The 19,817-nt window shown below is 36.7% G+C and overlaps 1 protein-coding gene across 22 annotated transcripts in view; it reads right to left on the bottom strand.

Moving 5' to 3' along the window:
* Nucleotides 1-19,817, bottom strand: part of PDE4D (phosphodiesterase 4D) — a 1,566,198-nt gene that overhangs the window by 454,473 nt on the left and 1,091,908 nt on the right. The window contains exon 1 of one of the 22 annotated variants that reach the window (XM_016954544.4): nt 1,707-5,839. The exons of the other annotated variants lie outside the window; for them this stretch is intronic. Coding sequence (XP_016810033.1) covers nt 1,707-1,831 — 125 coding nt within the window. The 5' untranslated portion in view covers nt 1,832-5,839. Of the gene's footprint in view, nt 1-1,706; nt 5,840-19,817 lie in introns of those variants that run through there. 22 annotated transcript variants of the gene reach the window in all.

The raw sequence follows: 19,817 nt of genomic DNA, 5'->3' as shown, positions 1-19,817 counted from the left end.
AATCTAAGATGATGACTCGCCATTCCAAGTGTATTGTTTTCTCAACAGATTCAAAAGAAGTTGAGGTTTTAAAATTTACAACTTAAGAAAATGAGTAACAGAATAAAAAGACAACCTGTATGATTTGGATATTCTTCCATTCATTCATCCACCTCTCTAACTATTGTTTTCATTACATGTTTGTTGTCATATTTATCCTTTCGTAGAATAAAAGCTCCAGATGTAATAAGTTAACTTTTTATATAAAATTTATTTAATTTATTTACTAGCCATAGATAAGTAATGTATTCTACTGAAAGAAAAGATGGATCTGGTATTTTTACAAATCCCAAGACCTATACAATTAAATACTAATTATTGTAAAATGCCTTTCAAATATATTTTCTTGTAAAATACACTGTGATGCCCAATTTTAAGCCTAAATAGGTATATGTCTGAAATTTTCTGGGTCTATGCCTATACACAATATACATAAAAACATAATTTGACTGACTTGTACAAAAAGTTGATTACTTTAAAGCAGAAAAATTAAGGTAATATGAACAGGGACATTAGATATTCATGTGGATTTTGCAACTTGTATGGATTTGTAGTATCGTCCCACCAACTAAAGAAGGGAATGAGGTAACTGACAGCAACTGAGCCATGTTGAGTGTCTTAGGACACACTTTTCTGAATGTATTTTAAAATAGTTGCTTGGTGCTGCTAGCCTGTCATAAAGTCAAATAGTGATAGAGCTGGACAGAAAAGCCTTGATACTCTGGAGAAGAGAATAAAATATTGTCTCACAAAAATCAGAAAGCTTTCTGAAGGTTTAGAAACTTTTTAATCACTTAAACATCCCTTCATGTTTATAATAAGGTGAAATCTGGCAAAATGCATGCTTTGTGAGTTTGTGTAGATATAATTAGAAAAAGAAAAGTAGAAGAGTAAGATAGTAATGACAGTTTCCAAGTAAAATACATTGCTTTTAGAATTTTGGATTTTCATTATGTGGATTCATAAAATTAGGGAGAAATGGAATTTTCACAGAGAGAATGGAACATCTTTATAAATGCTTCTGAAGTTCATTGTTAATTGCTGAAGAAAATGACATTGTATAAAACCAAAATTGAGGGGTGACTTTTGGACATATTAGTTAACTATATCATCGCTATTCTGATACTACATAAAAAGGGTGGGTCGGGGGTAGAACGCAGATCTAAAATGACAACTTTTTTATAGGAAAAATACATAACCTTGTTCTTCCCTCCCTAGCAACTACAGGAAAACAAATGTTTTTGTAGAATTATAACTCATTTATTGCATTAATGTGTTATGATGCATTAAGGAATGTCACATGTAGATTATGAGTTACTGGGCATCTGGTATAAAGAGCCATATAGCCATCAATAAATATATCCATTATTTGGCTAAATCCTCTTTCAAATTCTCATCATGGGTGATTTTGATGGCAATACAAGCACTGACAATCTCTCAAATTCTTAAAATCTACAGACCTTGAAACCAGATCAGCTTTTGCTAAATAGCTAAACTATTTCCAGCTTTCCTCTCTGGTTAATTTTTTTCCCAACTATCCAGTGTGTTGAATAAAAACTAACTTCTCACCCTGACCCTCCCAGTTCAGCAGACATCCAAAGCAGTTACCAAAGGGCAACAAAACACATTTTCACTGACAAACAACTAGAGGAAAGGAAAGCAGTTACCGTCTCCTCTGTGGCTTAATATCAATCGGCATGTTGATCGCGTATGGTGATCCATGAACATAAGCGCTTCGGAATCTAGCCACCTTCCCCAGAGTCAGGTACTCACAGCTGCTTGGCAAACTCATTATATCCAAAAGGCAAGAAGTAAAAGCAAATCTGAGTAGTCAGACCAGCATTCCTGGGAAGGCTGGAAAGAACATGTCAGATAATAGATTTCAGACATATGCTGCTCACTGGTTGCCCGGTGCTTCTTTGCTTCAAAAGTAAACGCGTGTTTCTCGGAGGCTAAATGTACTACCTTGTTTTCTGTTCATTCTGTTCATGGATACAAGAAGCTTTTTGCTTATTTCTAACCAGGCTCATGCTCTGACCAATTATTGGCTGAGTAGATAAAGCAGAAATTCTGTAGCTCCTCAAAAGCCTATTTCCACTCAGACCAAATCTCTGAGTAGGCAGCAAGGTTTTATCCATTTTTGTCTAACGTTGAAAAGAACATCAACCTACTGTAATAGTAGTTTGGTAATCAGAGTTATTTTCCTGTAAACAAAGCATGCACATCTGATAGGAAGCAAATAATTATTTGCTATATTTTCGAAGAGGGAATATCGTTCACTAAACTGTTATAGATACTTAGAAAATGAGATGGGTATATGGAAATGTTATGGGCGGTTTTCCAATTCTCTGGTAAAAAAATTGTGGGTTCTTATTCATAAATTACTATTCATGATAGAACTGAACTTAGCCTCTCAGGAACATAAAAACGGTAAGCAAATGTCTTTATTCACTAAAACGTTGATGATGATACACATTTTTTTCCTCGTTTAAAACACTCTTTGAGAAATGCACCTTCTACCTGCACTTTGAACGAAGATCTATGGAATCATTGATAGTGAATGTTACTAATTCTTTGTAAGCTGTTTTTTCATAACAGTGAAAAATAAGTTGGAGAAATTAGAAAGGATATTAAATAATTCTACTGAAGGCAGCAGGATCTTAGAGAAATGCTGTATCTTTAGCCCACAGTTTTTCTAGCCTTTATGCCATTTGCTAGAGTTATAGCAACAAAACCACAAGTGTTCAGGGTAATGAGAGTAGCAGGTGTTCAGAGTATTCTGTGAGATAATTTTTATTTTGAAAAATTATTTCTTATCCAGGATTTGAATAGACACGCCAGTTTATTTAAGCGTCCTGGGACCTGGGTAAATATAAAGTGTGCTGGAAAAGGGCTGCATTTTATTCTTCAGTAGCCAAATTCAGACACTGTTTGGGTTTAAACAGCAGACACTGTTCAAATCCAGAAATTTTAAGTTTGAAAGAGTAGATAATTTTCCTTTTTTTTTAATCTTGTATTTTAGGTTTGGGGGTAGATGTGAAGGTTTGTTACATAGGTAAACTTGTGCCATGGGGGTTTGTTGTACAGATTATTTCATCATCCAGATATTAAACCCAGTACCCAATAGTTACCTTTTCTGCTTCTCTCCCACCTCCCACCTTCACCCTCACTCAAGTAGGCCCCAGGGTCTGTGTCCTTCTTTGTGTTCATGAGTTCTCATCATTTATCTCCCACTTGTAAGTGAGATCATGTGGCATTTGGTTTTCTGTTCTTGTGTTAGTTTGCTAAGGATAATAGCCTCCAGTTCCATCCATGTCCCTGCAAAAGACATGCTCTCATTCTTTTTTATGGCTGCATAGTATTTACCATTTCTATTCAATAATTTTCTTTCTTATATTTTAGGTTTCAATTACAAAATTATACATGCTATTTTTTTAACATGCCAAATGACACAGAAATGTGAAGATAAAAAAGATTGCTGTCTTTTCCCTTCCTTGGTAGGATTAATGGGAGGGAAAAGACAGCAAACTTTTTATTTATACAAATATAAATATACCACACACAATACACAAACCCTCACACATGTATAGGGATTCTCCTTCCTTTTTTAATAAAGTGGGCTCATACTATGTATAATCCTTTATTAATATTATTATTAAGTCAATCATGAAAAAATTATTTTTGTGAATGCACAGAGACCTAGTGAGTTCTTTTCAATAGTTATATAAGATTCCATGGCATCAATGTACCATTATTTGTTCAATGAGTCCTTTATTGACGGACATATAATTTTGGACTCATATAAACAATAAACACATTTGCTAATATATTCTTACTGATTGGTGCTTGTATTTCTGAAAATGGATTGCTAGCTTACAAATTGTGAACATTTTTCCCTTTAATAGGCTATGGCAGTTCATATTCCCACAGTCATGTTGGAAGATGTCAACTCCTCCACACTCCTGCCAAGACTATCCATTGTTATTCAAGTTTATTTCTTTATAGTATGAAAATAAGGTAGGCAGCTCTCTGAAATATCCAGTGATTGCATACGGTTCCTTGATGAAATAAAACTATTATTAAGGTGCCGCAAAAGTAAGAACAGCCTTTCTGAACTGAAATATATATTGGGACATAAATAAACAGCTTAGAAAGGCTTTGCACAGGTGTACAAAGGCAGAAGTCTGGAGTCTCATCAGAATGAGAGAACACTCAATGCAAAGTTAGTAAATAGTAAATAATTTTTATTAATTTGCATAATTATGAAGAGAGTAAATATAGCAAATATCCTGTTATGTTTTTACTCTTCAGTATATTTTTCTTAATGGGAATAATATTTCATAATTTGGGAGAAACATCACTAATTTTACAATATGGATGTAATGCCTAATGACTGCCAACTAATTGTGATGTATGACTGCGTGTAATTTGTAGATTTTGCATAAAGAGGCTCTTTGGACATACTCCTTCATTGGAGAGTCTGAAGAACAAAAGCTCAATGAAGCATTTTCACATGCCAGCTAATTTAGGAGATTGCCCAGTAGAAGAGAATAAGATTTGCTTCACATAAGAATTTCCTAGGAGGGGTAACAATCAGAAATTGAAGAATAAGATATAAACCTCTATGGTAGAGACCTATGTGTCCTATGATGAGTAAAATTCCAGAGTTTTCTTAGCAGGGGCATTTTTGCTTGTACCCAGGTAATTATTTACCAAAAGCCTGGCAGGGGCTCCTGGGGATTACCTGTACTTAAATTTGGATGAGAGAGGATTACTGTTAAACTCCAGCCTGCCAAGAATTCAGAATCTGTGAGAACTCTGGCCAACTAGCAGGAGGTGGCCCTTAAGGGAAGAAAATGGAATCTTTCTATCTTCAACAATTCCCTTTCTCTGGGGCTGGAGAGAGGTAGTTGGGGACTTGATCTTTAGGAAAATAAGAACACACTGGAGACTTTAATTTCATCTAAAGATTAGAGCTACCATCCATACCAGGCCTACCTCCAAATAAGGCTCAAATCTTATTAAGGAATGGCCATGATTACCCATCTATGTTTTGTTTGTTTTTGCATACTGGGATTTCTATGGAAGACAGGTATAGAGTCTAGCACAAATCTCACTTATCATCCCCATGATTCTATGCTCTTGAGAACATTAAAAGAAAAGGAGAACTCACATGAAAGCATCTGGAACATCAATTTTCATCACTATGCTAGACGTTGCAACGTTAATAATGCCCTGCACAGCAATTAAAAGTAATTGCTAGCAAGCAGCAATTTCAATCCATAGGACTTTTCTTCTAATAACTGGAATAATACATATTAATTAAGGTTCTTTCAGCCTTTAACTCTACCCTGGCCTACGTTTAGCAATTTTAAATGCTGGAGGAACTTCTCTAGGATGTTCCTAAAGAAGTCTCATCTTTAGGATGAGGGTATCATCTGTTAATGACCACATCAGAGCATAAGAATTGACTGAATGATTTCCCCTGGCTTATGGCTTGGAAGACTCTCTTCTTCCCTCCCCAACCCTCGTGTTTTCTGCTCATACCTGGACTGGAGACCCACGAAAATTGGGGTTTGCATCTGCTCTCAATTCTTGGAGTTGTTCTTGATTTTGATCTCTACACTTACTGGTCAATGCATCCAATGAATTGGCTTTAAATATTCTTTATGTGCTGAAAAACTCCCACCTCTTTATTCAGAGTTCACATTTTTCTGCTGTTATCATCAGCTGCACATGAGAAAATTCCACTTGTAAGTTCCATAGCTAGTTCATTTGAGCATTTATAATGTAATTCAAATCAACTCTGTTCCTCCCCTCCTCCACTCCCTCTCCCCACATTTCTTCTTATATTCCCTAGTACTGGCCACCATTCAGCCAATAACCAGACAATAACTGCTAATCAGGTCACAAACCCTACAGACATGAATACTATTGATAGTAACAATAATATTAATAGTCAATAGATAATAGCTAACACTGATCAGATGCATTCAATGTGCCAGGCACTGTGGTTGGCAGGTTGACTAATTCTCATAAAATATGAGTTGGGCCCTATTATTATACTCATTTTTCAGATGAGAAAAATAAGACACTGAGGGATAAGATATATACCCAAGGTCACATAGAGTGTTAAGTGGTGGAGTCAGAGTTAGGAACCAATTCATCTGATTCCAGAGACCAGACTATATCTTCTACCTCTCTACACATTCTTTAATCTCTCTCAATTATCTTTTCCCCCTATGTTTTGCCTAGAGTTAATATTTCCAATTTTTCCTCCTCAAATCTATCCTTCACTTACCTACCAAGATTATCTTAAAATGGAAATCTTAGCAAACTCATGCAAGGACATGAACATGTGAGTCCTTTGCTTGAAATTATCCAATAGTTCCACATTATTTAGTAATGAAGTTCAAAATTTAAATTCCAATACTCAGCACAGAGATGCTCTATTGTTTTGCTCTCCCTTCCTCTCCTGTATCAGCCACAAATAATACTTGGTAGTGTCTTTCCTGTACACAGTCTGTTCTTCTGGCCCACTGGGGCTTCCCAAATGATAGGTACTCTGGCAAGAACATTTTTCTCTTTCTTCTCTGGCTGGCTAATTCCTTTTAAGCGTAATCTCTTCCAAAAAACATTCTTCATTCCTCAGTTTTACTTAGTAGCCTCTCATCTATTTTTCCAACTCACATGACTTTACCACACTGTTTCATAGCTGTTCATGCATTTACAACTCTTCCCCATGACTTTTCTTGAGGGCAGGAATTCTGCCTTCTTTGACTTTGTAATCCAGGAACCTAAAACAACATTTGCTTATTGAACAAGATAGCTGAAATTGTAAGGTCCTGATGCTCCAAAGAACTGTCCAAGTCTTTCCTGAACTCCCTTCTCAGTTACTTTCCCAAGAATAATAATTATAAATATTTGACAACTGAAATACATTGGAAGTAGTGGAGCTATTCATCATATGCAATCAAACAGAAATACTTTGCAAAGAGTGCCCAAAGGAACATGAGAGCAACATCTTTTCTCAGGAAGCAAGGGATGAATGTGGATTTTAATTAGAGGTGTTGGAGATGTGCCTGCCTGGGCTATCAGTTTCAGTTCAGTAAAGAAAAGTTATCCAAATACTTGAATAAGCTCAGTATAATGCCATTATTTAATCAAGCTCTGTGTTTTGAGAGTGTACTGGCAAATTCAAAATTAATTAATCACTCTTCTATTAAGGGTCAGCTACTTACGTTCATACATTAGCTTTTCTTGTTAATCTACTCTTAAACATTGCATATATTACACTTTGCAGTCTTACACACAATGGCTACAGTCAGAAGGAAATAACAGTGCAAATGAAGATTTAACTATCATGAAGGTCATCACAGTGTCTTACAAAGTAATAAAAAGATGTAAATATCTTTAATGCCCAACTACTTAAAATAAGGAATAGCCAATCAATGTGAATATCATGAATCCATTAAAATAATGATATTGAAAAACTTCCTTGGTATTTACCTAAATGAGTTGAAAGCTTACATCCAAACAAAAGTCTTCATCAATTGAAACAAACATACTATTCTAGTAAAAGATGTTAACATTCCGATGGATAAGTAGTTTCTCAGAAATTTTATTAGCATGACCCAATCTCTCAGATTGTAAAAACTGTTGAGACTGAATTGTATGTCTTCTTCGAAGTTAAAGAACATAAAATCCCATAAATCAGCTAGTCAGCAGGCCCACTTAATTTTATAACAAGGATAACTTTTGATCAAATCAATCAACTGTTTTGTTTTTATAAGCAAGTAAGTTTGAGATGAATGAAGCATAAGGTCTCATCTTTTTTAAAATGCTTTATTCTCCAGCTAATGGAGCCTCTTTGAGAGCGGTTTCTCTCAAAATATTATTTTACTATTAACTGTCATTGCCTCCAAAACCCAACAGAAACCCGTTGGTCACATAAAGGCAAGTTTATTAAACCTACTTAAGTAAAGGAGAAAACCACATGGACGGATACCTTAGAAGAGGAAGTTAGTGAATCAGGTATCTAAGTAAGTTTTGTTTGTTCTGCTTTGTTAAATACAAGGACAGTAAATTAGGCCTGGTCCAAGTGCCATTTAACAGGTACCGGAAATTATGTTGGTTTCAATTCTCCCATCCAACAAAAGCCCTTAGCTACTGGTAATCTTATCTCAACAAACCTATTATATATCCAAAGTTTAGGCTGAGCTAAAGCAGCAACAAAACCAACTGAATAAAATTATGCTCATTCATTGAAATTTCAGGTAGGCCCACACAATTCATATTTCCAAGCTCTTTATAAGCTGTTTGAATGTTAAATGGAGTGGCATTTTGCTTTAGAATGTATAGAAATGGAAACAAATGAGTTTAATATACACAACAGGCTTTGACAACATGACTTCTTCGACAGATGTCCTATACTACTTCCCACACTTTCATCCTTAAAAAGCATAGTCTACTTGCCAAGATACAAACGGTTGCCAATATTCAGCTGCAAAAGAATTTCCAACAGTAGGAACCAGTGGAAAGAATTAAAACACTTTAAACTTATTTCCAAATAACCAAATGTATCATTATAAAGTTGTAAGATAAAAAATAATCATGCTGCAAGTTCTTACTCTGTCAACTAGCTAGTTCAGCAAAGAGGAGGGGTCTTTGGCAAACAAGGCTCTATATTTGGTTGCCAGATGACTTTTTTAAATCTATCAATTCATTTTTCTACCCCAACCAGCCAGCCAGCATTAGTTGAGCATCTACTATGTATACACACAAGAAGTAGATGATAACTCCGATCTAGAAAAAAAAAAAAAGCATACAATTCATTTGATGTGCAATTCATGCATCAAGACAGGACTGATTTCAATGGACAATATTATGAGATAGAAATAAAAGTGGTACAGCATCAGCGTATTAGTCTGTTCTCATGCTGCTATGAAGAAATGCCTGAGACTGGGTAATTTATAAAGAAAAGAGGTTTAATTGACTCACAGTTTTGCATGGCTGGGGAAGCCTCAGGAAACTTACAATCATGGCAGAAGGCACCTCTTCACAGGGTGGCAGGAGAGAGAATGAGTGCCAGCAGGGGAAACACTAGAAGCTTATAAAACCAGCAGATCTCATGAGAAACTCACTATCACGACAGCTGCATGGGGGAAACTGCTCCTATGATTCAATTACCTCCCACCGGGTCCCTCCCACAACACATGGGGATTGTTGGCTGAACTATAAAATTGGAACTATAGGAATTATAGAAATGAACTATAATTCAATGGGAACTAGGATTCAAGATGAGATATGGGTGGGTACACAGCCAAATCATATCAGTGATTCTGTTGGAAACCTTGTGGCTGGCTAACATCACATCAAGCTTAATTCAGCTTGCACCATCATTTACTGCTTTTTATTGTATTTTTAATGTTCTCTGTCCTAGAGTGAATTCTGAACCACAAGATAGGAAGATATATGACTTGTCTTTAAATTCACCACAGTGCCCTGTACACTGTTCTATATATATTGCTACAGTGCCTAGTATGTATCTCTGAAAATAGTAGATGCAAGGTAAATATTTATTACTAAAAAGATGTGCAAGCATATTTTACGTTTGTTGAGTTTTTAAACTAGGGGACTTTACTCTTCAGTTTGTCTGAATAGTATACAGCTATTGCCCTGGAATGATGATTAAATAGTGCCTCCTTTTACTTTTGCAATATTATTGCTTGGATTATAAATTATCTGGTTATCTTCTGGCTCTGGAACTGCACACTTACAATGTTGCCTCAACCACTTGCTGAATGCATCTCAGAGGCAAAGACTGAGGCTTACTCATTATTGATTCTCCAAATCTATTTCTGTACTCCACCTCTTCTAGGGTCTGCATCAATGATCCAAGGAAAAAAAAAACAAATAATAGAGAAACTCATAATAAACTAAATCAGATTGAATACATCTAGAAAAGAAACAAAAGTGATCCACATGGAGATAAATTAGGCAGGCAAATATTGACCTGAATGTTCTCCTAAATGTAAATGATACAAAAGTTGTCTCCTTGTATTTAAATCCATACAGCAGTGAAATATCATTGTCATTGTCAAATATCTCTAGATCCCTGAGTTTATTCAGCATAATTTCAAAGTTATTTGTTTGCAGGGAGAGATCAAGAATGAATATGTTGGGCCTGGGTGCAGTGGCTCACATCTGTAATCCCAGCACTTTGGGAAGCTGACGTGGGCGGATTAGTTGAGGTCAGGAATTCGAGACCAGCTTGACCACCATGGTGAAACCTCATCTCTACCAAAAATACAAAAATTAGCTGTGCATGGTGGCACACACCTGTAATCCCAGCTACCTCGGAGGCTGAGGCAGGAGAATTGCTTGAACCCTGGGAGCCAGAGGTTGCAGTGAGTGAAGATCGTGCCACTGCACTCCAACCTGGGTGACAGAGCAAGACTCTGTCAAAAAAACAAAAACAAAAAAAAAAGAATGGGGATGTTGGTTTCAGAGCCAAGTGACTTTGGGTCACAATGCTGCGCTGCCATAAATGGCTTCGGTAACCCTGGGGAAGAAATAACACCTTTCTGGTATCAGTTTCCATGACACTTAGGCCTTATTCACTCATTCAACAAATATTTATCAAGTTACTATTCTAGGCTCTGGGTACCCAGTAGCAAATAGAACACATGCAAATATTCCTGCCTTTATGGAGCTGACATTCCAGTAGAGATAGGTAAATGGACATAGTAAGTAAAATATATAAGAGAAATGATAACTGATACAGAGGAAAATACAGCAGGCAAGGAGCCCAAGGAGTTCAGGGATGGGGTGAGAAGAGGGACTGCTTTGCTGCCATGGAGCCCTTGGGGTTAGGGTATAGGGGACATAGGATGACTGAGAGGCTGGTCTTCCTGCGATGACTGACTCAAAAAGGGATAAAAGGGTAGAAAACACTCTGTAGAGGTAAGCAGCTAGGTGCAGGCATGGGCAGTGGTTGGTACACTGCTTGTTAAATAAATTAGGAAGTGAGTGAATGAATGAATACCTTCAATAGATATTAGCTGCCATCCTAAGATATAGCAAATCTGTCACCTGAGAAAATAATCCAATGAAGCTAACGTGACCTAGAGCTTAACCATTAAGATTCTGTAAGTTTCTAAACTGAAACATCTCTCTTAATTAATGAAAGAGATTCATTTTTTCAATCATGATTCATTCCTTTCTTGATAGACTATTGCTACGTTATCACTAGATAATTTAATATATGCAATTGTGATTTAGCAGTCACTTAAAGTTTTCATATTAAATTTGATGAATTAATCCCAAATCTAGGTAACATAGAATGTAAAGGCAATAATGGAAAACATAAAGTGGTGACAAATTAAGAGTAAATTAGTTACAAGTAGCCTAAGACCTTACTAACTACCTTAATTATTTAGCAACAGAAACCGGTGCTAACATTTTAAACACCTTTACTTATTCCCATCCAAAAAATAATCAGTTACAAATGCATAGAATAGTCACTACTGATAACAATTATAACTAATATCTATTGAACATTTACTTGGTGCCATCAAGCACTATTCTAAGAATTTTTCATGTAACACTGGTCGCGGTGGCTCACACCTATAATCCCAGCACTTGGGGAGGCTGAGGCGGGCAGATCATCTGAGGTTGGGAGTTCAAGACCATCCTGACCAACATGGGGAAACCCCATCTCTACTGAAAATACAAAATAAGCTGTGCATAGTGGTGTATGCCTCTAATGCCAGCTATTCAGGAGGCTGAGGCAGGAGAATTGCTTGAACCTGGGAGGCGGAGGTTGTGGTGAGCCGAGGTTGCACCACTGCACTCCAGCCTGGGCAACAAATGCGAAACTCCATCTTGAAAAAAAAAATTTTCATGTAACAGATCCTCATAGTTAAAAGGTTCATTAGAAGCCATGGGAAATGCAGTCTTCCCCTAATGCATGAACAGCGTTGAAGGAAAAACAAGTATCTGGTTCTGGCATGAGGAGCCCTGCTTCATGGTATGCTTATCTTTGAGCAGACTTAAATGCTTATCTTTGAGCAGATTTAAATATTGAAAATTTAAATATTGAAAAGTTTGAAGATTTAAATATTGAAAAGTTCTTTGTATCAAACTAAATTTCACCTTTCTAAAAGTGCTATTCTTTGATCATAGTCATTCAAAAACAAGCCTGAGTCTTATTTATTTATTTAGAAGCAGGGTCTCACTCTGTCACCCAGGCAGAAGTGCAGTAGTGTGATCTCGGCTCATTGCAGCCTCCACAGCCTGGGCTCCAGCAATCCTCCCACCTCAGCCTCCTGAGTAGCTGGAATTACAGGTACGGGCCACTACACAAGCTAATTTTTAAAAAATTTTTAGGAGAGACAGTGATTCACCATGTTGCCCAGGCTGGTCTTGAACTCCTGGACTCCAGCGATACACCTGCCTTGGCCTCCCAAAGTGCTGCGATTACAGGCGTGAGCCACTGCACCTGGCCCTGAATCTTTTTAATATGAAAACCTCAGATTATCTAAACAGGAGTTTTTATTCTCTCCCTTTTCCAGGCCACATCAGTCTTGGTTCTTTTGGCAGTTCCTAAGACATCATGATTTCCAGATGCTTCACCATCCTGGCAACACCCTTCTGGACTGATTGCTCCTGTTGATTTCCTCTTAACCTGTGGTATCTGAAATGAATCCCACACCCCAGGTGTGATATGACTATTGCAGGGCACAGAATGTCAGTCAGCTTAATTTCTCTGCTGTACATCTATGAATAAGGCTTAAGACAGAATTCCTCACATATTCTTCATTTACATGCCATCACCCTTGGGCCTCAACCATCCAATTCTAATTAACTGTGCACTTGAAATTGCAGTCATTTTTATTAGCAAGCTTAAATAACTATTGACTCTGACTTTGCATTCCAGTGTATTTACTATCTCTTTATGTTTCTGTATATTTGTTTGATTGGATGAACGGTTTTCCATCCAGGCAAATATTTAGTCTTTACTCAGTATTCTTTATCTATGTTGTTCAACTAGGAAAAAACACACTTAATAGTATTTTTATCCAATTCACACATCCATTATAGCTACCACAAGATACTTTTGCAAATATTTTACCAAAATAAAAAATACACTATTTATACAGCATATTCCTGAGTTACCAGACAAGTGATAGTGAGATTATGGCTAGTTTTGTGTAAAGTGGGAAATGCAAATGATAACAATGGGCTTTGGGACCATTTTTTATTAATGAAAGATAAGGCTTTGTGAGAGAGAAGTAAAAGAAATTATAGGCAGTATCTTGGAAGATCATTCAGATATTAAATTGACTTTGTAATATAGAAAACCAATTTAGTTGAGACCAAGGCAGTGTAACTTGTGGGGAACATCAAATAGTGAACACAGACTGGGGAATGAAAATGTGGTTTGACAACATCCAAGTTTTCATAATAGATAAGCTAGGGACAAATCAGCAAGTTAACAGCTTAATACAAACTCAAGGAGGTCAAGTTGCAACACCAGGGTCTTTGAGCTCATTTTCCCTTGAAAGAGATTAAATGAGAGCTCATACTCACTGTGAAGAGTGACACCCAGAGAAAATTCACAGGAGCACATAATGTGACTGAACAAATATTTAAATAAGTTGGTACCTTTTTGCCTGGAGGTGAGAAGACAGCGGTGATTTAACAACATGTTTTGGAGACTTTCTGCAAAAATTAATGATGCCTATTACATTCTACCTTCTCTTAGGAAATATAAAAGTATGTGATTTTAAAGAAAAGCAGAGGGAATAGGTGCAGCAACCTAGGAAGGTTACCTGGCAGTAGAGGGTCATTAAGCACTGGGTTCTTGTTGGGGAAATTTTCAAAATATCTTCAAGGACCCATTTGTCCACACCCAATTGCCATAGAAGTTCACAGAGGAAAAGCCCAAGCTAAGAGTATATCATTTATATCACCGAATTAGGTGTGGGTAGAAGTCATTGGCCCATACCATCTTGCTACGAAAAGCAACTCTTTTTAACCTTTTCCCACCACTATACAACATTAAAAAGTCAATCACTTAATTCTAATTTATTTTGACCTTAGAAAATCTCAGCAGAGTGGGAAATTTCAACAGATACAAGAGAAAAATAAAATGGCCCCTGTCCTCACAAAGCTTACAATACATTTTAGAAGAAATGACTTAAACACAATAAATTCGCAGTCAATGTGAGATAGTACATACTGTGTGGCTCAAACATAAAATGTTATAAGAGTTCAGGGAATGTAAAATCAATGCTCGCATGAAGTAAACTAATTCAGTTTACACAACAACTCTTTTGCTAATCTCATTCCAGGCAGACGACAGAATGCCTGAAAAAAAATTGATTGGGTAGTTTCTAGAATATGAATATGATAATCTGATCATTTTTCTTATGAATAGACACAAAGAAATAGATAAAGACAGCAAATGTTATACTCAAAGGCTTACATAATGTTACCTTCAAAGATGGCATATGTTTGCACTTTATTTTTTATTTCCATAAAAGAAATGGCAGAATTCCTGAACAGCATGTTCCATTTAGAAATAAAAGCATGTACTCTCTTGTTCTCCTTTCCAATACTGGAAAATCAATAGTGTGATTATATGGAGACAGAAAAGGCCGGGTCATCTGAACTAACAATATCATTGCTATTATTAATAATAAGAGTGCAGTATCTAGAATTTATTTAACGTGATTATTTTGCCATCATGAACAATGTTAATCCCCACAAGAACAGATGGTACAACCATATTTTAAATTATTCAATGAAGTGTGTTTTTTAAATCACAAATGTGTATGAGCAGAGTGGATGCATTTGAAATTTAACCCTTGCTTATATTTTTGCTGTCATACAGTCTAAGAGATAACCAGTCAATGGAGAAGTGGCCTTTTCTCTCTCTTGACCTTTTGGATACAATGATGATAGAAAATAGGTAATGAGGGGAAAAAAATCACAGAATTTCATATGGACATTTTTTAAAAGAGAGAAAACAAGAGAAATAAATGACTTGTTTAGGGTGGTACAAGAGGGTAACACTAAGGTGGCAGTCTCTTCTCAGTGAGTTAGTAAACATTAAACTATTGAGATCAAACAGGAAGGTATCTAAGCCCACTCTCCAGTGCTTTTCTACAATGACACGCTCTTCACAGGGAACTATAATTTTAGCGAGCTCCATGAATGCTTAGAAGATCATGATAGTCAGGGTACTTGTCTTTTTGCTTTGGGCTATTCATACTTACAGCATAGTGAGAAAACAAGAGAAAGCTTCTCTGGGGTTTTTCTAAAGATATCACATGCAAACCCTGGGCTTGGCTACAGACCTTGGGCCTTGCTCATAGATATGGATAAATTGGAATATGACATTAATGCCGAAAGTTAACAAAGGAAAATGCTATGACCTGAAAGGTGTAGGATAGAGTGGGTAAATTGGTCCTCCTTGGATCAAATATGGACAGCAGGCCTGAGTTTGTCCAACATATTTTTGTTTTTCCTTTTGATCCAACATTTAAAGCACACAGAAAATGTCACATTAAAGTTGAGATTTGGGCTTCTTTTGAATGTTTAGGGGGTTTAAAACCTTCAGTTCCCAGTCGGGCGCGGTGGCTCACGCCTGTAATCTCAGCACTTTGGAACGCCGAGGCGGGCGGAACACGAGGTCAGGAGAACGAGACCATCCTGGCTAACACGGTGAAACCCCGTCTCTACTAAAAACACAAAAAATTAGCCGGGCGTGATGTCAGGTGCCTGTAGTCCCAGCTACTCCGGAGGCTGAGGCAGGAGAATGGCATGAACCTGGGAGGCGGAGCTTGCAGTGAGCCGAGATCGCCCCACTGCACTCCAGTCTGGGTGACAGCGAGAGTCCGCCTCAAAAACAAACAAACAAACAAACAAAAATACCTAGAGTTCCCCTCCCTACATATTGCCAGCTATCTCCTTCAGATGGGGCAAGCATTCTCCAGTTTGACAATCCCCATTCAAGTTCTGTAACTCAGATACATTTCTTCCTGGTTCTGTAAGTATTTAATCTGAAGGCCTTTCAAGTAAAACTGAGTTAGGAAAAAGTAAATCTGCTACCACCTGGTCAAACTCTTAACCAAAACATCTCTAAAACCAAGCACTTTTAGAGAATGTCCTGTCCTTCCCACCACAATTTACTTAACTACCAGGAACTATTTTCAACTCTTTACGAAGCACTAAACCTGAATTCCAATCGATCTGGAATTACCTCATTTGTTATGTATCAAAAATTCTCTAATATATTATGAAAAAACCTAGGTTTTATTTACCAATGTATGCCTATATTTAAATCAAGATAAATAAGTCAATTTTAGTGAAGGAAGAATCATTCAGTACCACATTTTTCATGCATTCAAGAAACATATCCAGTTTATGCTGGCAAATACTCTCCCAATGGTACTGACATATATTGTTCATCTGGCTTATGGTGACATATCTGAAGTTTCTGATAATTCTGTTCCCAACATTTATATGGTATTAAATTGACCCTATGCAGGCTGAACTGCCTGAAAATACAGATTCTGTTGCAATTTGTCTGTAGTTGTAAAGAAAGTCGATTATTTAATCAGAATTTAAGAAGACTTCCACATGACCTTGATAATACCAATGATTTAGTCAAAATTATTTGACATAATACGGACAAAAATAACACAGTTAACAGAATGTAGCCTTTTTGAGTAGTTTCCGGCAACATGTAAGCATAGTCTAAATCCAGTCTTAATCAAATGCTTCAGATTAGCAGAAATTCATAGTCTGGGAATTATGTCATGTTGCTTATATAGAATTTATTTATTTATTTATTTACCTACCTATATGGGGAAACAGGATATAATTCACTTTTGAAAAATATATTACTGCCATCTGCCTCACAATATAATTTCTTTTTGATGGCTAGAAATACTAAAGAAGAAGAAAAAGCATGATACACATCAGTGATTTTTAAAGCAGTCTTTTGTCTGCCCCATGGTCATACATACCTGAGTGCTGAGTAGCTATAAATGAATTCCCATGGTTGGTTTAAAGGTAGAGTCCCCAGTAACTAAATAACTGAGCTAATATAATTTGCCAGTTTTGGCTTCTGATATAACAGAGGGAATTGTTTAAGAAAGCGTAATGTGAAAATGTTTTAATTAAAAATAGCTGCAAAGACAATTTAATTTGGTCATTGTGCTATATGTATACACATATATAACATATACAATCTTTTATGTATAAAAATATATAGACAAATATCAATGGATCATTTTATTTATATTCATTATAAGTACTTAAGTAACTTAATAATTTTAACACTTATAAGTGTTACCTATATAGTAACAAGAGTGATTCTTCAAACAGGTATACCATATGCAAATTCAAACCAATGTTTCCTAAATATTTATTTCAATGAAAAAAATATAGTGAATTCTATTAGGATTAAAGACATTTTTGACATTCTCTTTGGGAATTATCATTACAGGGCACTTCCAGTGTGCATAAGAAAATTGCCTCTTAATTTTATAGTTACTTCTCATTTTGACTCAAAATAGCATTCGCTAACTGGATCATCAACTTTAATCATCAGGCTTAATGCCAAAGGACTTTGGGCAGCTTCATAGAACTAGATAAACCTTCAACAGATGGAGATTTGTCATCAGTAAATTTCAAAAACATGTAGCAAAGGCTCTTTTGAAGGTAAGTTCAAGAGGGGAATCCCTGAAATGTTTGAACAATGGCAATATCCTTGAGATATTACTAGTACGGAGCTCCCCACAGGCATCATTGAGAAAGGCTCAAACTCCATTACATTAATGGGTAAGTTCTGCTGTGTTCTAGCCAGTCTTTCTGCCTCTTTTCTCTTCGGTTCATGTGTGTTTTTAAAATAGTAAAACAAAATGTGTGTAATTTCCAGAGTCAATGTCAGAGGTTCACGCTCTGTTTAGACTTTTTGGTTGTGCAGATTTTAACATAATTGCTAAAATGTCTCATCAGAAATAATGAAAAATAGTTATCGCTTTCACATTCCTTTAGTGCACATTCCTTTGCAGCATCCATGCAGGTGCATTAGAGATTTGATTTTTGAGGAACCTAATGAGGGTCAGACTGGTCAGCCTGTGGGTGCTACATCTGCAGTTTACTACCCCAATCCTCTGGTGCTGTGAGATGGGTCAGACTTGGCAGTGGCCAAGATTGATGTTCTGTAGACTTTCGAGTTCATGAAGCAAAATCCAAGAATCTTACCTTCACTCAACATGGCTACAACTGAATCTATCAGCTGTTCTTCCCTGATTTACCTCCCTGTACTTTCTCATCTGGTAACCTTCTAGTTATTCTTCAAGATTCCACTGTGATTTCTACTCCATGTGCAAGATTGCTTGCTGGAATGGAGAAAAGGTGAGTGTAGGGAAGGTAAAGAAAACACTCCCTCATTTAGCTATTAATTCATTAATTATCAATAAACACTTTTTAGGGTGTCCATTGTACACCAATCACACACTTGGGTTTCATGGATGAATATCACATTGCTCCTGCCCTCCAAGGGCCCACCACTGAGGGAAGGAGAGAGACAAGTAAACCAAGCACAATACAGTGTACAAATTATCACAGGATAGATGTATGGGCTTTTAAACACAGCTAAGAAGAAAAGGAATAGTAATTCATCGGAATGAGGAAGTAACATTAGATATAGCTTTGGGACAGTGCACAGAATGTATGTTAAAAACTTTAAGTAGTTTTGTAATTAATTTGAAAGAATCTGATAGATTGTGTTATTGTAAAAATGTTTAACAGCTTTCCGAGCCCATTATTTTGCCAGGATTATACTTCCTGCCCCACTGATACCAAGCTGATCTTGCAACCCACTTTGGCCAATGGCATGTGCAGGGAAGAGATCTGTGGCATTTCTAAACAGAAGTTTTAAAAAATCACTGTGTGCCCCTGCCATCTCCCAATTTCTTCTGCCTTCTCAGGATGGGCAGTTCATTTAGGGGTGGTTCCAGAACAAAACGAACATATCAGTATCATCCAGCCAAGAACAAGTAATGAGAGCAAGAAATAAGACTGTGGCTGTAGCAACTGAAATATCAGGGTGGTTTGTAACCTCAGCCTAATTAGTCAAAATAAGCTGAAACAAAGAAGCTCATCATAGTCAGGGGCAGATTTTAAGAAGACGTGTATTTCTTTATTCAAAGCAGGCTGACACACAGATGTTGAGCTGGTAAAGGTTAAAGTATTTTGTAAAATAAAATGGTACCTTCTCTAACCTTTCATAAGGTTTTTGACAATAAGCTTTAAGATTCTCTGGCTGCCAAGTGAGGTGGGACTCTCCATGCCATGCCCCAATATTCCCTCAACCACACTGATGAGGAGATTTTGCCTATTTCCCTTCTCCATGTTCATTTCCCTGGCTCTGGGGTCTGTTCTCACAACTGTCTCTTCCCATTGTTACTCCCTTAGTAAGCAGTGCTTGAGAGTGCAGGTTGAGCTGACAATGAAGTCTTTTGAATTTTCAATACATCTGGGTATTACTTCAAGTATCATTATAGCAATAATACACTAAAGTTTGCAACAGAAATAATTGCAGCCACAATTCAAAGAACACTCTTTTGCAGTGGTAAGTCTCAAATGTGTTTTGTTTTGTTTCTGTATCAATATGGAGAGTAAAAAGGAAGAATGTAGAATAATGTAGTAGAATGTTGTAGTTTTGGAATATCCCTTTTTGTGGGGGGAGGTGGAAG

This window comes from Pan troglodytes, chromosome 4 (genome assembly GCF_028858775.2).
Source record: "Pan troglodytes isolate AG18354 chromosome 4, NHGRI_mPanTro3-v2.0_pri, whole genome shotgun sequence".
NCBI lineage: Eukaryota > Metazoa > Chordata > Mammalia > Primates > Hominidae > Pan > Pan troglodytes.
This window is presented reverse-complemented; position numbering and strand designations above follow the sequence as displayed.